At 35.0% G+C, this 27,311-nt stretch overlaps 1 protein-coding gene across 4 annotated transcripts in view; it reads left to right on the forward strand.

The window, feature by feature from the left end:
* LOC145686664 (uncharacterized) overlaps window positions 1-24,425 on the forward strand; it is a 176,495-nt gene extending 152,070 nt beyond the window's left edge. For all 4 annotated transcript variants that reach the window (XM_081760162.1, XM_081760158.1, XM_081760161.1 and 1 more), the window contains exons 6-7: window positions 16,030-16,323; window positions 19,991-24,425. In XM_081760162.1, coding sequence (XP_081616288.1) covers window positions 16,030-16,323; window positions 19,991-20,730 — 1,034 coding nt within the window. In that variant the 3' untranslated portion in view covers window positions 20,731-24,425. The remainder of the gene's footprint in view (window positions 1-16,029; window positions 16,324-19,990) is intronic.
* Window positions 24,426-27,311: the final 2,886 nt, after the last annotated feature.

A 27,311-nucleotide genomic window follows, 5' to 3' on the forward strand; every position in this document is an offset into this window, starting at 1 on the left:
TACTTCCGTACCATAACAAAGGAAGTCAGGAGTTTGCTGTAGATCACTGTTCGAAGTGGAAAAAAAGCAGAGGCGGTATGTTCTACTACGATTTTGAATCGACATACCAGCTATCTAAATGTTGAAATACAGTGAGGGTATGTTACCTAAAAGTTTACATTTCTATTTACATAATGCTTGAAAACCAACGGAGAATTTCTCTGTAGTTACTGGAGGGGGGGGGAGGGACATAGAGAGACTTTAATCCCCCGCCAACAACTTTCTGTAAAAAATAAAATAAACTATATCCCCTTATATTGTATTATAAAGAATCATACATGAAAATTCTCAAAAACAGTTTTTATATTAACTATTTGCTGCGGGAAAACTCCGGGAGCCCCACCCGATTGAGGGGTATTACGAACCCCCGGAAGATCCGCGCCCCACAGCAGATAACCCCTAAATCCTCCCATGCTCAAAACACATTTATATGTATTAAGGTAAGAAGAGAGAGAGAGACACACACACACAAAAGAAAGAATTCAATATGGCACATCAAAATATAAACTAGATAAACTTCTTTGAAGACACGTCATTTTAAAAATAAAAGGTAGAAAAAAGATAACAATTTAGAAATTATATCTACATAAGAAATAAAATCTTTTTACGTGCAAAGCTATTCGTGAATTACTGTGTATAAAAATGGATTTATTAGAGGTATTTAGCATCTACTCTCCAGTGATGATATATCTTGATCACTAAAAAAGCAGAGGCGGTATGGCATACCACCGCATACCGTCTCACCTCAACCACTGCTGTAGATGCTTTATGAAAACACCACTGCGGAAAATTAGAGTTCCTGGTGAAAATTTCGGCAATTACTAAATGATAGGTGCATACCAAAATTAGTGCAAGTGAATAACAGTTCGCATCCAAGCAGCCGTTAGTTCGCATCCAAGCTCGTGTTAATTCGGAATTGTATTAATCAGGAAAATAATGTAATCCTAAAGATCATCATCTATTTCCTCATATCAGTTAATATCACTTTCTAAATCAACATTTTACTGCTAGGCGGTAGGTATTTAATTATATTGCATTATTATAGTGAATGTTCAGATATAAGTCAACTATTATTCAAGTATACCTGCCACTAAGTGGACGTATTCAGCATGATTTTCGGTGTAGATTCGAGAGCATAAATGTAGGATGATATGGATGAATTATTATGTATGAAATATATTACACGTTCTTGAATAAAGAGTTTCCAAATCATACTCACTTAAGTCTTATATTGTTCTGCTTACGGGAACTAAAGTATAAAGTAAATTGGTTGTTTAGTAGTAGTCTTATTCATGGGAATAGTAAGATAGGGTGTCTATCGGTCACGAAAGTCACGAAATTTAGCTTTTGGGTCACGATTTTTTTTAACTGTACAAATGTAAGTACAGATTGGAAAATTTTGTTTTATAAAACGTCAAAATTCACCACCAAAAACGTCTATAGTCGGCTTTAGACGCTACCAAATCGCTAGCAAAGTACGTTTCTATCGCATGGATGAAAATTCGGTCTAATTTGCACCCAAATTCGCTCTTGAGAATGTTAGGAAATTGTGTGATTTGGTAAAGAAAAGGTCACGAAAAAGTCACGAAATTTCATTTTGGAATTTTAGTAGACACCCTGTAAGAACTCGTGTTGTTTGTTTTTATATTGCCATTTACATGTTTCCGTTTATTGGCTGCCTATTTTACATGCTCTATTTAATCTATGTGCTTAAATAGAACGTGTGTGTGGACTGAGAGGGCGACAAGTTGCCCAGGGTGTCTATCGGTCACGAGTCATGAAAAAGTCACGAAATCAGAAAACGGTCATGAAAGTCAAGAAATTTAGCTTTTGGGTCACGATTTTTTTAATCTGTGCAAAAAAAGAAGTATAGAGTAGAAAAGTTTGTGCTATAAAACGTCAAAATTCATTATCAAAAATGTCTATGGTCGACTTCAGACGCTACCAAATCGCAAGCAAAGCACGCTTCTATCGCATGCATGAAAATTCGGCCCAATTCGCACCTAAATTCGCTCTTCAGAATGTTACTAAATGGTGTGGGAAAGAAAAGGTCACGAAAAAGTCACGAAATTTCATTTTGAAATTTTAGTAGACACCCTGTTGCCGAAAATGTCTACTTTGACGGGAAAAGAGGGTAGATTGTTCACAACTCATAATATTCGATTACATATTACTGCAATGAAAGTTCTAGCACTACTGTAATGAAGGAAGATGCTTGTCTGTGTACTAGGATGCAGCCATAAACCTTCAGTCAAGCCTGCTAAATACTAGAAGCAATAGAAAAGAATGTGATGATAATGAACAGGTTAAGCACGAATTATTTCCGTTAGTATTTGTTGCTGCTTTATTTCCGCTGGGCTCCAAAATCGTTAGCTGCGTATGGAACTGAAAGTAATTATATTTTCGATTGACTTTCAAATATAATGAAAAGAAAATGAAATCTAAGTTTTACGTCCGACAGTCATGCCGGCTAGGCTAAAGGAGACGGTGATGATGAGAGATGAAGAAAGTGAAAGAAAACGGGAGAACCCCGAGAAAACCCACGCACATGGTGTTTGTCAATCAGAAAACACACTTGGTGCGAGCTGGGGTCGAACCAAGGACCCCATGCACCAGAGGTGAACACTGCCACTGAGCCACCGCGGCCCCATTATAATGAAAGGGATAATTACAATTTTTGTTTTTAAGTTTTTGAAAGAGGAATTTTAAAGAACAAATAGATCAAAGGTAGGTAAAGGAAGAAACTTATTTACATGAAACTAAAGTGAAATATACACAGGTCTATGTTGTCTATACCTAGCAGACGTATTTCTTTTAACCGAAAATAATATATTCTTGCACTTGTGTTGTGAGCTGAAGTGACGAAATCACTTAATTTATCGATTGACAGCAGCTACCTAACATTATTCAGCCACTTCGCTACAGAGAGGGGAAATGGGTAGATTGGAATTTTCCACGAAAAGGGCAAAATTTGTTACTAAGTTCGTTCGACAATTTCAAACTAAAAGGGAGAAAAATTGCGAAAATTGAATAACATAATTCTTTGAATAGAACAGGAAAATTCATACGCATAATGTGTACTGTAATTACAATAGGGATGGCCTTTTTCGAAAAATCTGTTTTTCGATTTTCGGAAATTTCATTTTTCGTTTTTTCGTTTTTCGCTTTTTCGAAAAATTTTTCGTTTTACGTTTTTCGTTTTTTCGAAAAATTTTTCGTTTTCCGAAAAATTTTTCGTTTTTCGTTTTTCGAAAAATTTTTCGTTTTACGTTTTTCGAAAAATTTTTCGTTTTTCGGAAAATTTTTCGTTTTTCGAAAAAATTTTCGTTTTTCGAAAAAATTTTCGTTTTTCGAATAAAATTTCGTTTTTCGTTTTTAGTTTTCGAAAAAGTATTTTTCGAAAAAATGTGGCCATCCCTAATCTCAAGATTAAAGAGATTCGCAGTCACGTCCGGATGTGTCCAACACTGGCACTACTACCCGTAGAGTATATTTCTGATGGTTTGTTGATCAACATGGAGGCTGTCCGATTAGACGAAGAGTCGAAGTCTTCAATGATTAGGAGCAATGGCTGGAAAATCGAAATTTTTCTCCGGAAAGTTGGAATTGTAGCAGTCACAGGAATCGAACAAATAAAGCAGTAGAAGACTGACACAAATGCTTAAACAAAATATTATCCAGAACCCCTGCACATTTCCAATCTTGTGAAGACTGTTGAGGGAAGATTCTATATGTAATCATGTTTTCAGAAGAATGGAAATGCTGAGCATTACTCAAAAGAACGGAAAGCCATGTATATGAAAGTTGACGATAGGATACAGTCAATACTTCATAATTTGAGAGAACATGTTGACCTGAGAAAATGTCTCAGTCGCTTGAGCTTTGTATGTACATAACCTTGAACAATTTCCTATGGGGGCGCGGTGGCTCAGTGGTAGAGCGTTCACCTCCGGTGCTTGGGGTCCCTGTTTCGATCCCAGCTCGCACCGTGTGGACCTTGTGGTGGACAAACACCGTGCTCGTGGGTTTTCTCGGGGTTCTCCCGTTTCCTCATTTCATAGCGTTGCACCATTTCATCCATTATTTTGCTCATCAGCATCTCCCTTAGTTACGCAGCCCCATTCGAGGTCCCTCGTGACTATATGTTTAGCGTATGAATTTTCGGTTCAGGAGACCGGGTTCGATTCCAGCCTGGAGCTTAAGTGGTTTGTATCTCATGTTATGCTGAGTTCACGTCTCTATAGCTGAGTAGGACGCTAAACTAAAACCAATATCCTCATCATCATCGGAACACATTTGCAAGGTGTTGAGCTTAAAATAAAAACTAGATTACGAATCTTCTATTTATATGTTTTCTTTTCACTTGAAAAATATTTTGAGTCTCTTTAAAAGAAGAAAACACAACAATCATTTGAGATTTTACATTTAAAGAAAGAAAAAAATGATTAATTAGGCTTATATTATATGGAACTTCTCCACTTTATAGTATAAAAATTTGAGATGGGCCATTTATCTTGATACGCCCATGTAATTTTGAAACTAATTGACAAAAATGGCTGGAATTTTGTAAGATGCAAATAACGACAAGGGAACTCTGTCTAATAAACTCTGCAGTACCAACAAATTAATAGTGTTGCCAACATAATATAAAGTTATATTTTTAACGCCACTATGCCATGTTATTACATATCTCAAATCTAAATATTAAACGAAACCTTACAACACAAATTTGTTATTCAGTGTTGCAAATTAAGGACGCTGCAATATGACAAGCATCTAAACTTTAGAAACCTGATAATAGTATTAATAAAAGCAGAGGCGGATTCAGGACGAATTCAACGGTGAGGAAAGAAGGTAGTGAAAGATTCTGTTTTCTCTCTCACCGACTTTTGCAGCACTGGTGATTGTGAAACTCAGGGAGGTGAATAACCTTCCCCCCCCCTGGATCTGTCTATGAATAGAAGTGAGACGGACAGTGAAATGCAAACCCGAAATACCTTAGTGTCGAATACTATGACCATGGCTTATTTCGAATGAATACAAGAAATTAAAAATTAGACTTTTTTCGAAAAATTTCTTACATAAACAGAACGTCTAATCACGTAGGTGATTCTCAAAAGACGTAAACTTCTCGGAGCCGTTACAGCAATTTGATATCTCAAATCGTTCAGGAGATATGAAAAACGTGAATACTGATAGTGATACTCCTAAAAATGACGTATTTGGGGATTGTTCGTAATGTATCTTGATTCTCTTTGCTTTTATAACATTACAGAAACAGATTTTGGTACTTGTAATTACAATAAATTCTTCCAATTACATAATTTTAACCAGTGTTGCAAACTTTACCAATGTGTATCACATCTCCAGATCAGTTTGAGATATCAAATTGCTGTAAACTGCATTATGATCTTTACGTCCGTTGAAAACCTTCTATGTTGTTGGATATGATACTCATCCAAGCAGTTATCGAAATAAAATCTTTCTGGAAAAAAAGTCAAATTTTCAATCCCTTACGTGAAGACTAAGGAGCATGGAAGCTTCTCAGTTGCGGCAAGTGACTTGCCAATAATGGCAGAATACCTATGATGACAACTTTGTACCTATTTATTTCAAATAAATCATATCATGATCATAGTATGTAATGTGCTAATGTGCTGTGGATGTGCATGCCCCGTCCAAGTTATTATTTATTACTATTATAGAAGCCTAAAACATTTGGATCTTTGAAGGCCCGTGCTGGCCCACCGGGACATGTCCCGGTGCGCCCTCCCAAACATCTCATTATAAATAAAGGTACAACTTTTTTATATATATATAGATCTAATAAATTCTTACATTTATTATTGCTAAAGAACTGGTGGTGAATACAGCGCGTTCTTTACATAAGACGCCCTCGCGAACTACATCAAAAATAAACAATTTTATTTATTCTTCTGTATGGCACAATTTTGTACAATGAATACATACTGTTACTGTTGGTAAAAAACCCATGAAGGTTACAGTGCGCCCTCTATATAAGGCGCCCTTGCGGAACCTCACCAAAGATAAACGGTTTTATTTATTCTTCTGTATGGCATAGTTCTGTACAATGAATGCATACTATTACTGTTGGTAAAGAACCCGTGAAAGGTACAATGCGCCCTTTATGTAAGGCGCCCTTGTGAAACCAAATCAAAGATAAACGGTTTAATTTATTCTGCGGTATGACACAGTTCTATACAATAAATACTTACTGTTACTGTGGGTAAAGAAACCGTGAAGAGTACAGTGCGCCTTTTACGTAAGGCACCCTTGCAAAACAACATCAAAGATAAAAGTTTAATTTATTCTTCTGTATATTGGTGGATCCACGACCACGTGGGGGCAGAGGGGGCGACCGCTCCCCCAAAGGTATTTTACTTCCAGTTTACTTTCGGAAATAAAAATATTGTCTTTTCAATCTGGCCGATCCAATCTGTGTGACAAGCCTAGCAGAGTCTAATCAAAATGTATGGTACTTAATACAGACATATTTGAATTGTGAATACTTCTGTCCCTAGTTCCTTGAGACTGTCACCATAAGCCGCAAACGAGCGAGAATGATTTATTCGTTGAACGAACAGCTGTAGGAAGAAGGAAAGATGGATCACTCTTTGAACTAAAAATGTATATTTTAAAACTATATCCTAGAAAAAAATGATGTGTGATTCAAAACCCGAATCTTCAATTACGTTTACTTTGAATAAAGAGAAATATAGAATATTCAGCGCTCCTTACCGAAAAGCTCTCTGAATCTAAAAGGAGACTTTTCGGTTGGTTGATTGATTGATATGTATTTATGTCGTTTGTCAAAAGCGATGCTTTACAGAACGAGAACTAGAGTTTAAAGTTGGATCTGAACCACTGCAGTGCGTTCTATGTTCACTTACCTTGTATCAAACCACAGAACCTCATGCATCAATTATCAAAGGTATGTCCGCTAGCTACTACATCAACAAAGAACTGTGACTTTTGGGGTTCAACACGGAAACATTCATTGTGACTTTTAATGGCATTTCATCTTTTCTTAGGAAATAATACAAGCTACAAGCTGTTATTGTAATCATATATAAAGAAGTCGTCCTGATCTTCGCACAGGCCAAACCGCTTAAGCTAGAAACTTGAAATTCGGACAGTAGATAAGATTTTCGATCTAAGGTATCACTAAGGAAGGATTTTTGGGAAATTCAAAGAAAGGAAGGGGGAATGGGGTGGGAATTATTTTAATAAGATGATCATCTCTCCGAATCCCTTAAGGTTAGAAAACTGAAATTTTGATTTTGATTTCTCATTTAAAATAATGCGTTTCAACATTTTTTGATACTTCAGTAAAATGGGGAAAAGAGGTGTAAAGAAAAGGGGGCGGGGATTGCAATTATCATAATAAGATATCAATATCTAAGAATCTTTGAAGGTTAGAAACATGGAATTAGATATATGGACTTCTCACTTAAAACAATTCAATATATATTTCAGCGTTTTGTATTATTATTATTATTATTATTATTATTATTATTATTATTATTATTATTATTATTATTATTATTATTTTATTATTATTATTATAAGATGCCTATATTTCGGGATTCCTTACGGCTAGAGACATGAAAGTTGCTAATTTGATTATTCATTTAAAATAATGAAACATGTATTTGAGCATTTTTTGCCACTTAACGTACAGTAGAAAGGCCAAAAAAAAAAAAAAAAAAAAATAGGTGAGGGTTGACTAAAATGCCTTGCGAGCTGTTTGAATTTCGTGACAGCGTTTTAGCTCGATTCAATTATATGTATATGAAAGACACAGAAGGGAGAACGCAAAATATTGTGCCACAATACACGTAGAAGCATTTTCTACATTGTACAGGGCCGTATTCCGAACAAATTGGGGGTCTGGGAGCGAAACCCCACCTAGGTAAAGGCTACTATAATATAATTTTATTGTTGTTGTAGGCATACATGTTTCTAAATGCTGCTTTTAAGAAATTAATTAATAGAGCCAATTTCCAACACCCTCTTCCTCGTCTGGTCTTTTTTTTTTTTTTTTTTTTTTTACATACTCAATTATACCACTGTAAAAGCAGAGTATTCGGACAAAATACCCTATATGGTGTTTAAAGTCCCCAGTTTGATTCCCGTTGAGGGTACATTTCAACGAAAAATGTGGTTCGGATTCCATTACAATCAATAAGTGCACGTCTCCTTTAGCCGTCATGTCACTACCATGGAACGTTAAGCTCAAGCAACAAATCAAAATACCCTATGTATAGAGGTCTACACTTTTGTAATAGTATCCTATATTTGTCTTCTTGCTCTCTCCTGCTTAAGTTAAAAATTCCTGAATGTATCAGAAATTGAATTCCTTACACATTCATCTTTAAATGCATCAATTGAGTATAGTTGGGAGCTTTTCTTGAGAAATGAACTATTCCATGCACACACAACGTCAAGGCTTATCAATGACTCCCCAACTCCTCGTGAATCCTGGGTTCTATACCAATCATAGAAATGTTTTCTTCATCTTTGATACTCAGAAGATTTTGGTACGACTTATGTAGCCGCAATCTTAACGCGCACTTAAGAAAATGTCAATAATGTTGATAAACTGAAATCATGGTGAAATATTGAGTTTAGCAAAACGAAACGTAACGGAAATCCAACATCTTGCCCTCAGGAAATGTTCTTTCCATAGCGCCATAGATCAAAGATCAGATCAGAGGGACAGTGAAAAAAAAATGTCATGGATAGGGGTCGACGAACGTCAAGGCATTCTATTGGATAATGAAATTGATAGTTATATCAAACTTCATGTTTTCTTGCGATCACTTTAGTGAAACAAAGGGAAGCTATATTTATATACACAGAGGAGATATGGGAGAGGCTCGTGGCAGATAACAGGTGACATATAAATGCAATCGTCAATATAGTACTTTGTGTAAGTACTGTGCAAGACAGTGCATCTGATATATTGTGGTGACTAAGTGTGAAGTGAATTATGATACCGCCACGCCTCCGAAACGGAAGTTCGTATTTAATTTAACTCTAGAGAAAGAATATACTTTCATAAAAATAATAATAATAATAATAATAATAATAATAATAAAAAATCGGGTCACAAAATATAATCTGAGAATCAGGTTTACGCCCCCCCCCCCTCCTCTCCAGCCCCGGATTCATATGTGTCCCATTTTTGCAAATTAAAATTCTGGTCACTTTTAGGCTATCTCATCTTCCAGAAAGCGAACCGCACCTCCAAACGATACCTCTGGATCCGCTAGTGCTTCTGTATGACACAGTTCTATACAATATACATACTGTTATCGTTGGAAAAGATCCCGTCAAGGCACCCTTGCAAAACAACATCAAAGATAAACGGTTTTATTTATTTTTCTGTATGGCTTAGTTCTATAAAATGAATACATGCTGTTACTGTGGGTGAAGAACCCGTGAAGGGTGCAGTGCGTCCCGCGCATACAGCACCCTGCGAAACACCACGTTAGAGGGAAGTGGTTTTAATTGTCCTTCTGTATATCAGTTCTATATAGTAAATTCATATAGTCATTGGCGCAAATCCCGAGAGGTTGAGGGGGACATGTACCCAACCTTGGAACTACGGGGGACTGTCCCCTCAATAATTCGATTTGAAATGTGTTTTTGGGGGAGAAATGTGATGATTTGTGTCCGACTGCCACAAAGGAAAGTGAGATGAAATTGATGTCTCTTGGCTTGTTTCATTTTAAAAAAAGAATCGTATTCTTTCATATTTCAAACTGAACTTCGTATCCTGGCGTATTTACGTCACACCAATCTGTATTAATTCAGCTCCCGTTACTTGGACACAAATTGCAATAAGTGTCAGAAAAGGATATGTGCCTCTCCTCATGCTGGAAAATTGTATCAGCTGTAGATAGGGCATAAATCCCGAGGAAATGGGGAGCCTGCCCCCCAATTTCAATACATTAAATTCGTCTTTAATTATTGTTAGTCTATTTATTTAATTCCTGTAACGATTCCTATAATGCTATTGAGATCATCATCATTTTTCTCAAATAATAGTATTCTTGCGTCATACATAATTTATTTTCTTTCTTCATAGTTTTGGGAAAGTCATTATTTAAGTTATTATAAAATAAGTGTCCTAAAATTTAATGCGGTCTAAGTAGAAGCATACCAATTACAAATATGCATGTATTCAGATTTCAGAATAAGTTCATGGCACTGATTTGTAATACTGATATTTACCACTATTTCATCTACATCGCCTGATATATAATATACATGTTCACCTCAGAAAGCAGATTCATCTGAGTCTCATCTGCCCCTTCGCCACCAAAAAAAAAAGCCTTAAATCTGCCCGTCTCCCAATATTGAAGACAACTGTGCTCCCCCAGTTTCTTTGGGAGCCACCCTTGCACCGCCACTGCACTTTATCCGATTGTACACTAATGGAATCTATGACTAAAAATAATGGACATTCACTTTTGCCCAATTTCAATCCGACATTTTGTTCTGGAGTATGTCTGTTTTTGCATTTTTCCGAAAATTTTCGGATGGTCATCGCTCCGAGGCATTTCTACACCCAGGTTGGTCTATACTTTTCTTTTTATCTTGGGGACAGGAATTAAATCTTCCAAAAGACACAGACACACACACACACACACACACACACATATATATATATATATATATATATATATATATATATATATATATATATATATATATATATATATAACGTAATCACGTTTGTATGAGCGCCCTCTTGGTAGACTTGTCCACCGCCCTCATTAGTAAGCCAGCACGGGCCTGGATCTTTGTGGATGTTTGTGATACTGTAGCATCCTTAGTTTGTAACAGAATTTCAGCCTTTTTTAATATTATTCTAAAAGTTACAAGAGTGTAAAGATAAATAGTCCACTAAGTGTGTTCGTGTCACGTTATTTTTTTATTTTTACTCTAAGAGTGTCAAACACGAGTATCCTCTAAATAAATCTTATCTACCCCACTCGGGGAGGGGGCTAGAAGATTCAAATGACACCAATGTACAATCACTTACCTCTGTTTCTTTTGTGGCTCCATCTCTGGATCACCCTCGGCCTCAATAATCTCTTCCAGTGACTGCTATCTTGATGTTTCCTGTATAACACCAACGTGTCGTGATCTTAAATGGTACCACAAGCCAGTCGTTGAATTTCGATTGTGGATAATACTTCGACAGTAATTGCATTTTGAAGAAACACCATCATTTTCACGAGTGAAATGTTCCCATATATTCGACTTTCCCATTGTAAATACTTTCCGAAAATATCTCTTCTTGCAGTTATCTTATATAGTTCGAAACAAGCTCTGCGTTGGTAACTGATATAATGAACTCAGTTGGGTATTCCTCATAACGAACTAATGCTTCTCCCACTAGGCCAATAAACATATCAGAAGTGTTGATATCGTAGGACACGTGTCCTTTCTCTAAACAACAATCTTTTATTGTTACCAAAATATTCAGTCACAGCGAATACGAAACCACGTACCGTATCAACAAAGGCGAGTACGAGATAGCTAGCTAAAAGCAGTCTCAAATAGCTATTACGATTAGAACACGCCGCATCAGCGAAATAAGATACTATTCAATTTCAGTCAGGGAGTAAAGCTTATCTGTATGTAATGATGCGTTTCTTTTCTTTTGTTTATAACTTCAATCAAACCAGGCAGGGAAGGAAATGTTGCTCTTTCGCAACTTCAAATTTCTCATCAGTTTCGTTTCGTCCCTTCATGTTCCATCTCCTTCTGTTTCGATTTTTTTCGTTTTTCGTTTTCCGAAAAATTTTTCGTTTTTCGTTTTCCGAAAAATTTTTCGTTTTTCGAAAAATTTTTCGTTTTTCGTTTTCCGAAAAATTTTTCGTTTTTCGAAAAATTTTCCGTTTTTCGTTTTTCGAAAAATTTTCCGTTTTTCGTTTTCCGAAAAATTTTTCGTTTTTCGTTTTCCGAAAAATTTTTCGTTTTTCGAAAAAATTTTCGTTTTTCGTTTTTCGAAAAATTTTTCGTTTTTCGTTTTCGAAAAATCCATTTTTCGAGAAAGTATTTTTCGAAAAAATGTGGCCATCCCTAAATTACAATAATATAGTAGTTTAAAAATACTGACGCTGTTTACACCGTAGGTGATTTTAAACATTATTTCAAAGATAATGTTCTGTTTGATCACCAGAAATTGTTTATTATTAAGTATTGTTGGCAGGTCCTTGGACTAATGAGTTAAAAAAAAAAAAAAACAGTCTAATACTCCATATATAGCACGTGACCAACTTTTTTCTTAGTCCAATATTATGTCTGCTGGTTAAGAGTGATCTTTTCTTGTTGAATGCTTCTTTGGCTACGGCAATTTTTGACCTGATCTTTTTCGTACAGTAGAAATCATTTATTATTATTTTTTAAAGTTTTCTTCGAGATACACGGAATGAAGAGAGAATCGAGAGGCGAGTTGGCGAAATTCTATTTGGTCTAGGAATTAATTCGTGCGGTTTTTAATAAAAATTGAAGCTTTATTTCAAAAACAAAGTAAATGAATACGTTAACAAAAATATTGTCCATCGCTAGCCACTACTTTCTCCCATCTTTCAGGCAATTTAAGGATTCCGTGTCGAAAGAATTCCTCATCTTTTGACGCAATCTAATCAAAGATCCATTTTTCGATATTTTCTGAAGAAGTGAACCGCTGTCCAATCAAATCGTTATTCATGCAATCGATCAAGTAGTAGTCAGACGGAGCAGTGTCTGGTGAATATCGCGGGTGGAGTAACACTTTCCATCCGACATTTTCCAAATAGGTTTTGACCGGTTTTGCGACATGTGGTCGAGCGTTATCATCTTGATAAATAAGTTTATTATGCCTGTTATTCCATTCTGGTCGTTTTCAGGCCAGAGCTTGCTTCAAACGCATTAATTGTTGTCGATAGCGGTGTCCATTAATAGTTTCACCAAGTTTCAGAAGTTCATAGTACACCACACGTTTCAAATCCCACCATATATACAGCATAACCTTTGCACAATGAATATCTCGTTTCGGTTGTGAAGGACCTGGTTCACCTTGCTTCACCCAGGCCTTTTTTCGTTTAGGATTCTCGTAATGAATCCACTTCTCATCACCAGTTACAATTCGATGCAAAAATCCCTTCCTTTTCTGTCTTTGAAGCAGCAATTCGCAAACGGTTTTTCTTCTTTCAACGTCTTTCTTTTCAATTCATGTGAAACCCAATAAGACATCTTTTGAATCATTCCTATGGCTTTGAGACGTTTGGAAACTGTTGTTTTCTCAACTCCAAATGCTTCTGCAAGTTCGTCCTGCGTTTGACACGAATCCTGATCAAGCAATGCTCTCAATTCTTCATCTTCAAATTCTTTTGGCTGTCCAAATTGCTTTTGGTCTTCCAAGCTGAAATCACCACCTTTCAACCGTGCAAACCACTTCTGACACGTTCGCTCAGCTAGAGCATGGTCACCAAACACTTCCACTAAAATATGATGACTTGCGGTAGCACTTTTCTTCATGTTAAAGCAATGAAGAATAACTCCCCGCAAAAACACTTTATCAGGCACAAAATGCGCCATTTTCAGTTGAAGAAAAAATGTTGTTGTTTCCGCTTCAAGCAACTGACATATACTAAACAAGATGCTCAATGACAGTAGTTTTCAACGCATGTTTGGATCAACGAAACTATGGGACAATAAGCTAGTTACGCCATCTTTTGTATAACCGCACGAATTAATTCCTAGACCAAATACTTGATAAGTTAAACCTAAATGTTAATAATTTGTTTATTTACAAATAAAACTAAATATTTAGAGGTATTTTCTTACTTTAAGTAAAATCCGAAACCGAAATAGTGTTTCAGAAATGAGAGAGCGTAAATGATCCTAATCATAGGCCCTATAGCAGAATGTGCCGCGATTAGCGATGTGATCGCAGAAAATTTGCCGCGCCTGTGCAGAAAAGTTTGCCAGAGGAAAAAAGAAATAGCCAACAGAAAAGTATAAAAACATGCCTGCTATGTGTAGATGTCTTAAATGCACGGACGATAAATATTTTGAATCTGCTTCTTGTAGCAAAACTCAAAAAATGTGACTTCACAGGTTGTAACTTAAACTAGGGAAACCTCCGAAAACTGTTTATCATGCTTCATGTAACGCTGTAAAATAAATATATATATATATATATATAGTATCTTGATTTTCTATATTGGAATTCCTGCAGAAAATTTTTGACGTACAAACGCTCATCGCAGAAAGACAAAGAAAGTTCTGCCATCGGGATCATAGGTATTCTACATTGCTGGCAGGTCATTTGTCGTAGCAAGTTTCTGTTCTAATACCATCCATCAATTCTAGCCCCTTTTAACATTTCCATAAGGGAACCAGCGTTCGTATTTCCCACTTTATTACAACCAAACGGACTCCTAACACTAGTCTTAAAATGTAAATAACAAAAATTGAATTTAAATACTTAACAGTAATTTGCAAAAGTACCAAACGAACGATAATTACATTCTTTTAATTAATATTAATTTCAGAAAAAAAAGATTTCTTTAAATTTCTAGTGTTCACTGTGCACCACTATTTTGTTTGCGTTATTTCTTTATCGCCGTAGAATGTGTTTTTCCGTGATTTTTTTAAAAATTATTATTATTATTATTATTATTATAAGTAATATCTGCGCAGAAACATCAAATTTACACAAAGCTGCAAAATTTTAGTTTTTGATACTAGTATTTTTTCCATTGTCGGCTTGAAATAAAGTTCTGTTTTACTTTTAATCAATATGAGACTTTTTCATGTTATCGATAAAATACATTTTTTCATTCCTCATGTGCGACGTGGGTCAGAACAATATACGGCGGAAAGTACATATATAGATAAATAAAACAAATTTGACTTCATATTTTACATACAAATTTCCGTCTAGTTATTTAAAAAGGGGAAAAAATATGGAGATGTTTACTGTGTACATTTAAGTCCCCATCATGCTAAAACAAAATATAAAATTTTGATTTAAGCTTTTGAATACCTTTACCTTTTAACGTTTATTATGGTATTTACACTTCCTTGCCTGGGGAGAGCATTGTCCATGTAGTGCTTAAACTGTATATGTAACACCTTATATTTCGTAATCAGTATCATATATCATAATCACTATCATATATCAAGTCTTACAGCGTTTGCAATGTAGGTCTGAGTGTTCTGCCCAAAGGCAGGTTCTGAGCTCTGTGTCAGTTTTAGAAGATATTAAAACGGAAGTACGTAAATATATCGTAGCAGCGTAGCCAGAAGCAAACGGCATTTTTTTTTCTCCAGAAAACTGAGTACTTACGCATACTACAGGATTTCTTTAAAATGCACCTGTTGCCTGTATTCATAATTCAAGTGGAAGATTAATCAGTCTTAGCTCCTTTATTCTCTTTGTGTGAGTTCTTCAGTATTTCGTCTGAGAACAGAAAAGTTGTTGCTTTGATCACGAAAAAAGATGGGTTTGTAATTATTTACAGGTTTTGAGGGCAGAAGCGGGAAATGAAGATTTTTGTGCTACATTGAAAACTTGTTACACAGACTAGTACTACAGAATGAAGTTTAACAGTGCCAGTACAGTTTTAAAATATTCATTGTCCACTTTTGTCTCAAAAAACTTCACGAAACTTCATGTTAATTTCGTGATTAAGGTTTACAATCTTCAACCGAAATATTAAAGAAATCACGTTTACTGACATGCAGTGGAAATAATAAAGTTATGGTTACTAGACATCTGGTTTCCCGGAGACAGTGCCCTGATGTACAAACGTTGAAAAAATCTGATATAATTAGAGTAAGATATAAACTTTTATTATATTGTTGTTTCCGTGATATTACTTACAAAATATCAATATTACTTAAAAAACACTTCAAGTGTTCTACATATTTCACTCATTGTTTGCTTTGTTACTTTGACAGGTGTTCGAGGGAATGTGTATAATGCAGATGAATACATCCTACCGTCGATGGAACCTCAGATAACGATACTGGAACAGCCGACCGTACCAATCTTGAAGAGGGAAGGACTTCCAGCAACAATACCCAATTCTCAGTGGCCGAAAAAGAAGCCCAGAAGCAAGCGAAGACATCCAGTAATGTGTCCCAATTGTGGCAAAGGGTTATGTGACAAATATTATCTAAAAGTGCATTTAGAACACTGTATGAAACACAAACGCCGACCAATTCGACCAGCACCTCCGCCGGTGGCGCCAGGTGAGTGCACTGTTCTAGTATTATTTTCAATTAGGTTCTAACATCTAAGCGTACGGTATTGTAAGCCGATACTTATTTTAAGCCAAGCCCCGGAAGTTAAAAACGAAAACAAAAAGATTGAAATTTATTAATGAAACAAGAAAAGCATAAGGATATAAAGAGCCTTTTCGGTTGAAATGATGTTGAACAGACTTTGGGGGAGATGCCTGAAATTGACCCCAAATGTAGAAGAGACTGTGTATAGAATCTATATTCCAAAAGCAAATTGTTCTAAAATGGATGGAACAAAGTCAAAAAGCACGAAACATGAACATTAAAGTCAATGGAGAATCAGTGAAAAAAAAAAAAAAAAAAAAAATGAAGTCGTCCACATATCTCAAAAACTATAATGAGATGGCTAATTGAAAGTTTGTTGCAAAGACATAATGAAGAGTTTAAAAACGATGTAAAGCACGTAAGGTAAATAAGGATAGAACATTGTCAAAAGTCGAGTTGTTTGAGTAAAATTAATAATAATGATAATGCATTTTCTTCGAATTACTCAGGGCGCCCCACACGGAGATTACGTACTTGAAATATCTCACATCTGGGTTTGGAATCTCCAGACTCGGTTTAGCACGTAACGTGACTTTTGACCTGATCATGTGACACAGTCTAGTCCTTATGGCAAATCGAATAGGTCCCTTACTGCCATTTAATTGTTCAGTCAGTTGTCAGCATCAAGTGAATCAAGAAAACAAGCCAGGGCCTTCTATAGAGTATCAACCTATTTGTATCTCACCTGTGCAGAACGTAAATGTTTCTGTTAGTTCTCAAATGAGAATTCTACTACAAGTAGGTACAAGTTTGAGGACGAAACAAAGTAGTTTACAGGAATTCTAAAAGATAGCATTATAAAAGCATTATTATTATAGCGTATTCAAAGTGTAATGGCATATATCAATGCGCACTGCTGCTATAGATGTAAGAATATCACTTATGCCCCAGACAGCGAGATTGTCGAGAAAATGCAGGTTCAATAAGAAAATAGCTTATAATACACTTCAGTTTATTGGTTATCATGATATTTTAGAAGTGAACTAATTCAGTTGTTGAAGGACACATAAATATACATTTCTGGAATACCGAAAAAAGGGCGAGTGTGCGTGCGTTTTATGACATGGGCGTTTTTAGATAATTCTACAACTTCTGACCTTTCAATCGCTTTCAGAGAGACGCTTTCACCCTTCATTCAGGAATTCACATGGATTGTTTTTAAGTGTTGACATCTGTCTATGGCTAAAAATGTGGCATTAACAGCGCAACGTTAACGTCGGGCGATTGGGAAATGGCCGCACCATTGGATAGACTATATGGATTTTTCAGCACGGAACGAAGATGTTCTAATCGAGCGTGGAAATATTCATCGCGTCTGGGTGCATTTAGAAGGCAGTGTTGGTAGTGTGTATGCATACGAAATATAGGAAATTTTGAAATATTCAGTGGTGGTGTAGGGAGGCTTGTGGGTAGCTCCACAATTTAGTAGAAAAGGGAGGAAAAATTAATATCGTGAAAAAAGCAATACACACGATTAGCATCACAATTGTTGCATACAGAAATATTTTTTGAAACTTCTGTAGCTTTAAATAACGTCCTCCCGGTACAAAGTTCAGTGAAGTACTACGAAAGGAATTGTTATAAATGAGAAAATATAAAATTGAAAAAGAGCCTATTTTAGCTATTGAAAGAGGCTTTGACATACCATGCATACGCTATGTATTTAGTATCTATATAGTCCAAACTTTAGTAGATCGAATACATGCAATTGAGAGGAATGTTAAAAGTGTGTAGTTCTAAATTATACGGAACACTTCGTCGTTCCATGTGTTACATATTGATCATGCTAAATTAGGACATCTCTTAGAAGAGATTGCTCTGCTCTCCACAAGGGAAGTTCAGGAGAAAGCACCCGCCTGCAGAGAAATTAAGCATGCCATTTGAAGGACCAATTCATGCTGGTTACAACAAGCTAATAAAATTTCTGTATGGTTGAGAACTGTACGAGAGATTCGACTTTAAAGTTTATATGGGGAAAAAATGAGTATATGCGCATTTAAACGCGTTAAGTACATTCGTGACATACGAATTGAAATCTGTCGGAGGTAACGGAAAAACCTGTTTTGCAATAACTAACAGGTTTGTTAGTTAAAACTAATCATTATACTGTTCACAATAATGATAGGTTAGAGATGAAAATTCATCACTTGTTCTGTTCTATGAAGAAATGACGCAGGCAAAAGATTTCCTTGTACCATTAACATTTTATATGTGCAGTTGCTTTGCATCCGTCAAGGGAACAGTTTGCATAACCAACGCGAAAAGCAAATTCTATAGGTAATTCAAAAGGTACATGATTTGTTCGGTAATTTGCCTTGTGGAACGCACACTTAAACAATCCAATGTATCGCGGTGGTCGGAACTGATTCGTTAGCATGGACTCGAACTTAATTTGATTGTTTCGTTGGTACATCATAACGTCCGAATGAAGTTCATACTATGTACAAATCTCTTGCCATCATCTTTCATCGTTCGGAATCCAAATATATCAAATGGTTGTACAAACCGTGTGCAAATCGTGTATTTAACATTGAATCTCTCGAAAAGTTCTCAAACCGTACAGGGGTTTTATTAACTTATAATCAGCATGAATTGGTCTTTCAAATGGCACACTTAGTTCCGCTGCAGGCGAGTGCTTTTTCCCGAATTGCCCTTGTCAGTGTTGCGTTCAGATATTTCATTGCTAAAAAATGAATAAATAAATAATAGTAATAAAAATTTCTTCGTATTAGCATTAATTAATTGATTCAGAATTTACTATGCTTTGTGAAACATTAAGGCTTTCCTATGAAAATAAATTAAAGAATATATTGTTACATTAAATCAATTTATGTAGTTTAGTGGATAGATGGTCCTTGATATAATAGAGAATTTTGAAAAAAAAATATATATATATATATATTATTCTGTGACGCAGACGAGAGATATTTTGTATATGTTATATTTTCTTGATAACAACTGTAAGAATTTTTAAATCTTGGAGTGAGTCATTTAAATATATATGTCTAGAATTCATGCATTCTATTAACTTTTGGTTATCAGAAATAAAGACAGACGAACTCTTCGGGAGAAACTGATATGGTCTGCGAAGTGTCTAAAACCAAGTTCAATATTTCGAGACAATGGTATATAAAGAATACAATGTGGTCAACCGTGGTACAGCTGCCTTGGCCCCTGCTGGTATCCCATTTGATAGAGGCTGAATGAACCCTTTGGTCCCATTTTGAATAGAGCAGGAGAGAATAAAGATACATACACCGACCAGGTACCATAATCTGAAGATTCTGGCAATTCTCGGCTCCTCCCTATTAATTTTTGGGTATACTTAGGTATATGTGAACTTGTTCAAAAATAGCTAAAGACAAACCTATTCGGGAGAGCTGATGCGATCTAACAGCTGTCTAAAACCAAGACTTGATATTTCTAGACAACTGTGTCCAGAGAATGATTTATATGCCACTGCACCGTTTGCCAAGCATGTGATGCAGTCAAGTTAAGATTTTTATTTGCATTTAATTTATAAGTGCTATATTTTATCGTAGCATGGATATTTATTTACTTTTTTTTCCAGCTCCCGTGAAAACAGAGAATGTGAAAATAGCATCAGTTTACAGCGTACCACCTACACACTTCCTTTATTATGGAAATGCTACTGGGACACCTATACAACCATTGAATGACGTAGCTCAGAGCAACGCGACACCTTCAACATTTGGTGCTAATGCTGGACAATTTACTAACTGTATTGATCCCGTGGAGGAGGACATTGAAAATGCTAAGTTAGATCCAGAAACATTAATGAAACTCCGTAAGAAAGGTATTCCAACAAAATTGAAAAAATCTAAAAAGCGAAAGTGGAGTTGTCGGGTACCGTGTCCGAGGTGTGGGAAAGTTTTGTGTGATAAATATTATCTGAAAATTCATTTGACACATTGTGGTGTGAAGCAGGAGCAGCGCTCGGCGATTAAAGAAGAAAAAGAGGAAAGTACGGACGCAGGAGGCGACGGTGACACAAATGAAGGGATGTCGTTAGCAAATATTAAACAGGAAATGAATCAAGAGGCAGACATTGAAGAAGAGACCGGACCTGGAGTGGATGACATCGATGAAACTGAAGAAAGTATTGATATTGAGGAGACAACTGAACATGATTTAGGACTGGATGAAACAGAGGACATGGGTAATGGGGTGGAAGAAGAGGATGAGGATGAGGAGGAGGAGGAAGAGGAGGCTGAACGCGAGGAAGGTGAAGGTGGAGAGGACAATGACAATGAAGACGCTCCAGATTCAGAAATGGTGGAAACAGAATGAATTGATCTTTTATTTATTGAAGTTATGCTTCAAAGTAAGTGTTTCAACTATACTTACGTATTCTGGACAAAATATAACCTTTTAAAAAAATATACGATTATTTTGTTTTACTTGAAGGTTGTAATTTTCCAAGTGTAAATCATCATGAAATATACGAGGAGAGAATGACGTAAATGAATGTCCCACTAATTCCTTATGTAACCAGAAGCGTATATTTTTGTATATTACGGAATGAATCCTAGGGTCAGGCGTATCAAAATTTAAACGAGAGATTTTTACATTCTATCCTTAAGTATGACACTCGAAAACAATAGTGGTACATCACTCAATACCCCTAATGGACGTTTCTGGTTAGATCCAGGCTGTAAGACGTTGTGGCAGCCAACATTGTATTCTTTGGTTTATCATGTGATTTTCTTGTGTTTCCTGCCTCTCTTCATTCCTACAAAATTTTCCATCATTTATTTTAATTTATCGCTCGTCTCCTTTAGTATATCTGCGATAACCGTGAAACATTATTCACTTTATTTCAATAGCAAAATATAGTGAAACACTTTCGATTCCCAATGAATTGTCGTCATGGCGTAGAAAGCAAGAGAAACGAGAGGAAATGAAGGATATAAAATTGCATGTTCTTGTCCTAACACTTTCAGTTGTAGTTTATGTAATAATTAGATAAAATCGAAATTATTAAAAACTAAACTATTTACCTTCTGGAGATACTGAACTTGCGTAATATTCAAGAAGAAATAGGAAATTAGGTATACTGATACACTGTTGGCTTTTGTTTCAAGATATATTGATATATAAAATGATGACTGCCGTAAAAGTCTTACAGGATACTCAAAGGGTCATTTATTTCTTCACTTTTGCAAACAGTGTATAATTGTGCTCTTGAAACGGAATATTTTTTCGTGATTGAGAGCAGGATGTAGCGTACTTTTCTTTCCAAAAGAAAAAGTATCTCTTTTACATTTCTTTCTGTATTCAAAACGCTAGTGTTTTGGTGCTTCTAAATTTAAAATTTAAGGAACTCAAACATGACAGTCTTGCAGGGAAATAAAGAAATAATAATCAAAATAGCTGACCCTGGATCGAGGACTCAAAAGTAGTGTATGATCTAGTATCTTTGTTGACGAACATAATACGACTGAATTTTTGTAATTCCACATAACATAAGGGCGCTCACATATAGTTCTCAGGAGTTAAGTGAGGACTATCATATATTTGCACATGACTGTCCATGTTATATCATTATATGTGTTAAATTTACGCTTGTCTGATTGCAAAGGAAGTTGCTAGGACATATTTTCTGATTCTTCCTCGTAATCACATTAAATAAAATATTAACAGACAATTCTTATGTACACAATGTTTACCCATTAGTGTAGTCCCTAATTATTTTACATTTCAATTTTTAATATCATCCATTTTTAGTAAATGGATTTTTTTTTACCATACAAAAACGGTGCTGTTTACTTGTAGCAGTAACTACAATACATTATGGCTTACCATGAGAATTATTTATTGTTTTCAATTGGTATCGTAGTAAAAATCATCACTGGTATTTATTTTTGGGCTATGTTTATTTTATTTAACATTATAGTATGCTACGTATATATTTTTCTTGGATTATGTTTAGATACTATTATTGTTAATGATGCATACAATTTATGTATTCGTAGGCGACGTAGGTGAAGTCGTTTTGTTGTTTTTATACAGCATTATATATATTTTTTCCATTTATTCAATATTGTCTATGCTTTTAAAAAGAAATACTTATGTTCAGGCTAGAAGTGTTGTAATTTTGATTATAAAAATTAAGATCCGTATACGAAGGTGGCCTTGTTTTCAAAGTTGAGTCGTATTCATTTCGTGTATATGAGGAACGTATCCTGTGATAAAAACGTTGAAAAGGAAAAGTGTATAAAACATGAGAATGTTAACATATTTATATATATAGTACAGTTGTGATTAAAACATTAAACAATCGCCTCTCTTTCAGAAGCTCTTTAATTGCACATGTAATTAAAGGTTTTGGTACATAGTGGGGTAAACAAAGTTTCAAGGTCTCAGGGTTCTGTCATTTCTGTTTTTTGAGTAATATCGAATGATGGTTTATTGGTGTATTGCGTAGTTCGGGAATTTCATTATCGCCACGTTTTACAAATAATAACAAAAACTCACCGTTTGGGTACGAAATAAAATAACGCTATAGTACATTCATATTATTTGTAGCGATGTGGCAATTAGTATAGTAGCTGTGATAATTTTATTTTTCTAAATTCGGAAACTTACGGTGTTCCCCAAAAGGTTAATCATAAAGTTATAGAGCTTGTGAAAGAGAGTTTTCTTTTTAATTCGACTGTACATATTAGTTTCGGATAATCGGGGAGAAAAATGAGTAAGTAAAGTATACACGAAAAAATCATTGTTAGTAAAATATACTGAATTTTCATCCATCAAACAGTGGATTTCTTACCAAAATAGGGGAAGATAGAGCAGAACGACACATTAAGCATTCCATCGGCAAGTGGATCTTGTTATATGTACATGAAAAGTATTTGAAAAACATAATTTTGTGTGTAATATAAACTTATAAAAGATATCAGCATTTGATGTTAAACATATGTTGAATAATACTGCTTGAACAGTTGGATATTTTTTGTTCACAAAACTGTTCCATGAGTAGAACACCGAATATTAATTTATTAGAATCATAACCAATGCCGATACAGAACCATTCATATCAAATATATGGAAAATAAAACTATTCAGTGTCGTTCTAAACTAAGCAGTTTTTGGCTGATATAGGGATCTTCTTTCTTCGCCTATTTATATAAAGTGAACTCAGGGTTGGAAATCACTTACAAATTCTAATATAAGACAGAACAAGACATTAAGGAAAAAAAAACATAAAATACAGTGTTAACAATAGAATGTAAGAATAAACAATATTTTAACACATCAAATGTCACACATTTGTATAAATAAATTTCTTTTTCACAAACCACCTTTAAGCGTGTAATTTTACAGGTTTGAAATTATATGTTTCTCTCTTACATATTGGTCAGGAGAATGAAATTCAAACAATTATGGATGCTTGACAAACCTCAATTTACCCTCAAGTGTGACTACTCACTAATATTTCTTGTACACATTTTTAAACTGCAGTTAAAAACTGTTTATGTTGGCCACTGTAAGTGTCATTTGAAACAGCCATCTTACGGAGTAATAAAATTACCTGGTTGTATTTATGACTCCAGATGGAGGCCAAATTTACAGATTTTTACTGTATTTGTATCTTTTTTATCTGGTGGACCAAGCAAAAGAGTTATATATATATATATAAATATATGAATAGCATTTCCAAGTGTGTCAGCCTAGCTGTATATGTAGTATTGTTAATTCTGATAAATAGCTTGTAAGTTTGAATTATGTATATCTCGACTTCAAAGCCACTGTGCTCTGTTTTCATTAAAGAGGCCTTTACTGCGATATTTGCGTATTTAATAAACATTTAATAAACAAACACAACAGGCCAAGAACACAAATTCGCCTTGTAACATTTTTAAAGAGAAAAAATAAAGATTAAACATAAAAAAATGACATAGTCAATATCTAACTGCTTGTTACATGTATATAAAAAGAACAATTTCACTCAGGTGGATAGCCCTGGAGGTATTTTTTTTTTTTTTTTTTAAAAGAAACACACGTACGTACATTCCCTTCCTTCAACTAAATGTTTGTTCTCGATCTATTTTAGGAATTTTATCCTGATCTTTTTATTAACTAAAAAATAAAACTTTACATATGTATATAAAGCCTGTTATATAGTATCATAGCCAAGTAAGATTTTACAGAAAAAGAAAAGAAGTAGCTAATATTAATTAAGACCTTGATATGTATATGAATTGAGTTTCATTTATATTTACCAAGTGAAGAAGTTTCAATATATTTATATTTTAATGGGATGGGATATGGCGTCCATGAATGTGTAGCTTGAATGTATTGTACAGTTATATATAGTTGGTTGTCACGAAACGAGGGGAATAATCTTTTTAGTATAAATCAAACATTTTTGTTCTAAATAAAAGTAATTTATTTAGCAGTATGTGTTTATGCTTTATGTTGTTGTTGTTGATGGATGGTGGTGGTATGTAATATTCAAAATAATAATTTGAATTTACAGTTTGCAGCATATTAAGACAATTTGAAGCATTACGTGATAGAAATCAACAAATTTTGACTTCTTATCATTGTTCCGTGTTCTTCGGTACTTAAATTATACAGAAAACATTGAAATACCTAAAAAAATATATACACCTAGCTTTGAAATATCGAATTGAAAGGATGAAGTATATAGGGTTAAATGAAATTGTGCTGCGTAACTTGTGAGTAGGACGTACATGCATTTTTTTTCTAATATGCCTAGCCTGTAGATATTTGTGTTTCACTGATACATACAAGATTTTTCCTTTTTAGAATTATTTGGGGGGCATAATGGCTCAGTGGTAGAGCGCTTACCTGTAGTGCGTGCTCTCCTGGTTCGATCCCCGGCCAAGTAAGTTGGTGGTGGACATCTTGTCCGTGGGTTTTCACGGTGTACTCCTGTTTCCTCCCATTTTCTCATTCCACTAATTCTTCCATCATCATTCGCTTTCCTTAATCATCGTCTCCTTTAGCCTAACAGGCATAATCGTGGGACGTTAAACTCAAAGATTTCATTTGATTTTTTTTAAAGAATTATCTATTGTTCTCTTAGAGTAAGTAAAACGTTTGCAAATAATGTTCTGATGGCGGAACATTACATTTATTGCAAGAAAAATATACTGGTGCATTATTATTGGATAACAGAAATTGTTCGATGTACCGGCCGACCTTAATATGTGATACAAAATGGCGTCTTTAGACTATGCCTCCTCTGTAGATTATATGGAACTAAAGACCTTGATGGTACGCGCTCTTGGCGTGGGAAACTCGGGTTCGATTCCCTGGGGCTCATGTGGTTCGGATTCCACGTTAATCAGTAAGTCCACGTCTCATATAGCCTCGCTGCTGAAAGGGACGTTAAACTCAACTGAAGATTTTGAAGATTTGTTTACGTATAGAGGGGAGGCATTACTATTACTTATTGGCGGACTATCTGCTAGATCATTGATGGCCAAATAGCGGTCCGCGACTAAAAGTGATTTTTTAAATTTTATTTATTTATTTTATTTTATTTAACTTTGTGCGTAACAGGAACAGTGTAGCTGGTCATCATGAATCAAAGCCTGACTTTTAACTGTGAAAATTGTTTTTAACCATTAGACTACCAACCCCATTGTGCAAAGTAAGGTCGTTGCTACCGGGTCGATTTTAAGAAAATACAGATTTGTTAGAGTTACTTCCAATGCTCGTAGTAATTGGCCTAGACGTACGAAGCAAGAAGCAATATACACAGAATAGAACCAAGACTCAGAAAAAGTATGACTTACGCACATTCAGTGAATCTATGTCTCTGAGGGAGAAGAGGAAAATAGAAAATGCTGGGTTTATTTCCAGTGAAAGAGTATTGAAATTTGAATGCATACGGTGGTTCGGATTTCATCTTAAACTGTAGATCTAGGTCTTATATAGCCTTGCCTAAAAGGGACGCTGAAAATCAACAAACAACACTGAGGCAATAATAATAAAAAAAAGCATTAGGAAACAAGTGATTATGCGTCGAAGTATATCTCGTATTTCTGCGATTTACTTTTAAGTATTTCTTTTCTTTTTTTTTAATTTTATTTTTTTTTTATTTATTTATTACAAACTTTGAAAAAATAATAATGTATAGGATAATTGCAGTTTTCCACACTGTAGCCAAGTCTACCAGTGTACGTGTGACGTGTAGTATATGCAGAGATCAAAAATTGAACATTTTCCGTCCCTGCGGAAATTTACAGAAGTAAAGCTGTTACCCTCATTTGTTATCTTATCATTGGTAGCAATTACTGGTAAACCTTGGATAATGAGATCAATCAATGAACTGACCATAAACTGATTTTAAACGGTTCATTTGAGGAGCATTAGAAATACTCGATATTGTACATACACAGTCAGTCTACAAGTTACGCAAAATAATTTCATTACCCTCTATATACAAAGCGTTCAGAAACAATATCAAAGTGCTACGTTAAAAGAATACTCTCACAAAAACATGGAATATATATATTTACATAGACTGACATGAGTGCACAAAGTTTTGTTTTCAAGATTATAGCCCACCAAAAATTGGTAGGAAAATAGAAAATGCTGGGTTCATTTCCAGTGAAAGAGCAATGAAATTTGAATGCATACGGTGGGTATGATAAAATAAAAGATTCAGAACTCAAGAAGGAAGTGTTTGATCAAGGAGGTAAGAAAACGAAGATTATTTTAAGCCTAGATTCTATTAGTGCACCAATGGAAATGAAATAATAGCGGCAACAGCGTTAGGGTTGAAGGATGAAGGAAATTCATGAAGTCTTGTAGAAACAGAAAATGATAGATCAACAACTGAATTCTGACACACACTCCATATGCCATAATAGAATTGTAGGCTTTAAAAAAAA

The sequence above is a fragment of the Thermobia domestica genome, chromosome 5 (assembly GCF_964235325.1).
Source record: "Thermobia domestica chromosome 5, izTheDome1.hap1.1, whole genome shotgun sequence".
NCBI classification, from domain to species: domain Eukaryota; kingdom Metazoa; phylum Arthropoda; class Insecta; order Zygentoma; family Lepismatidae; genus Thermobia; species Thermobia domestica.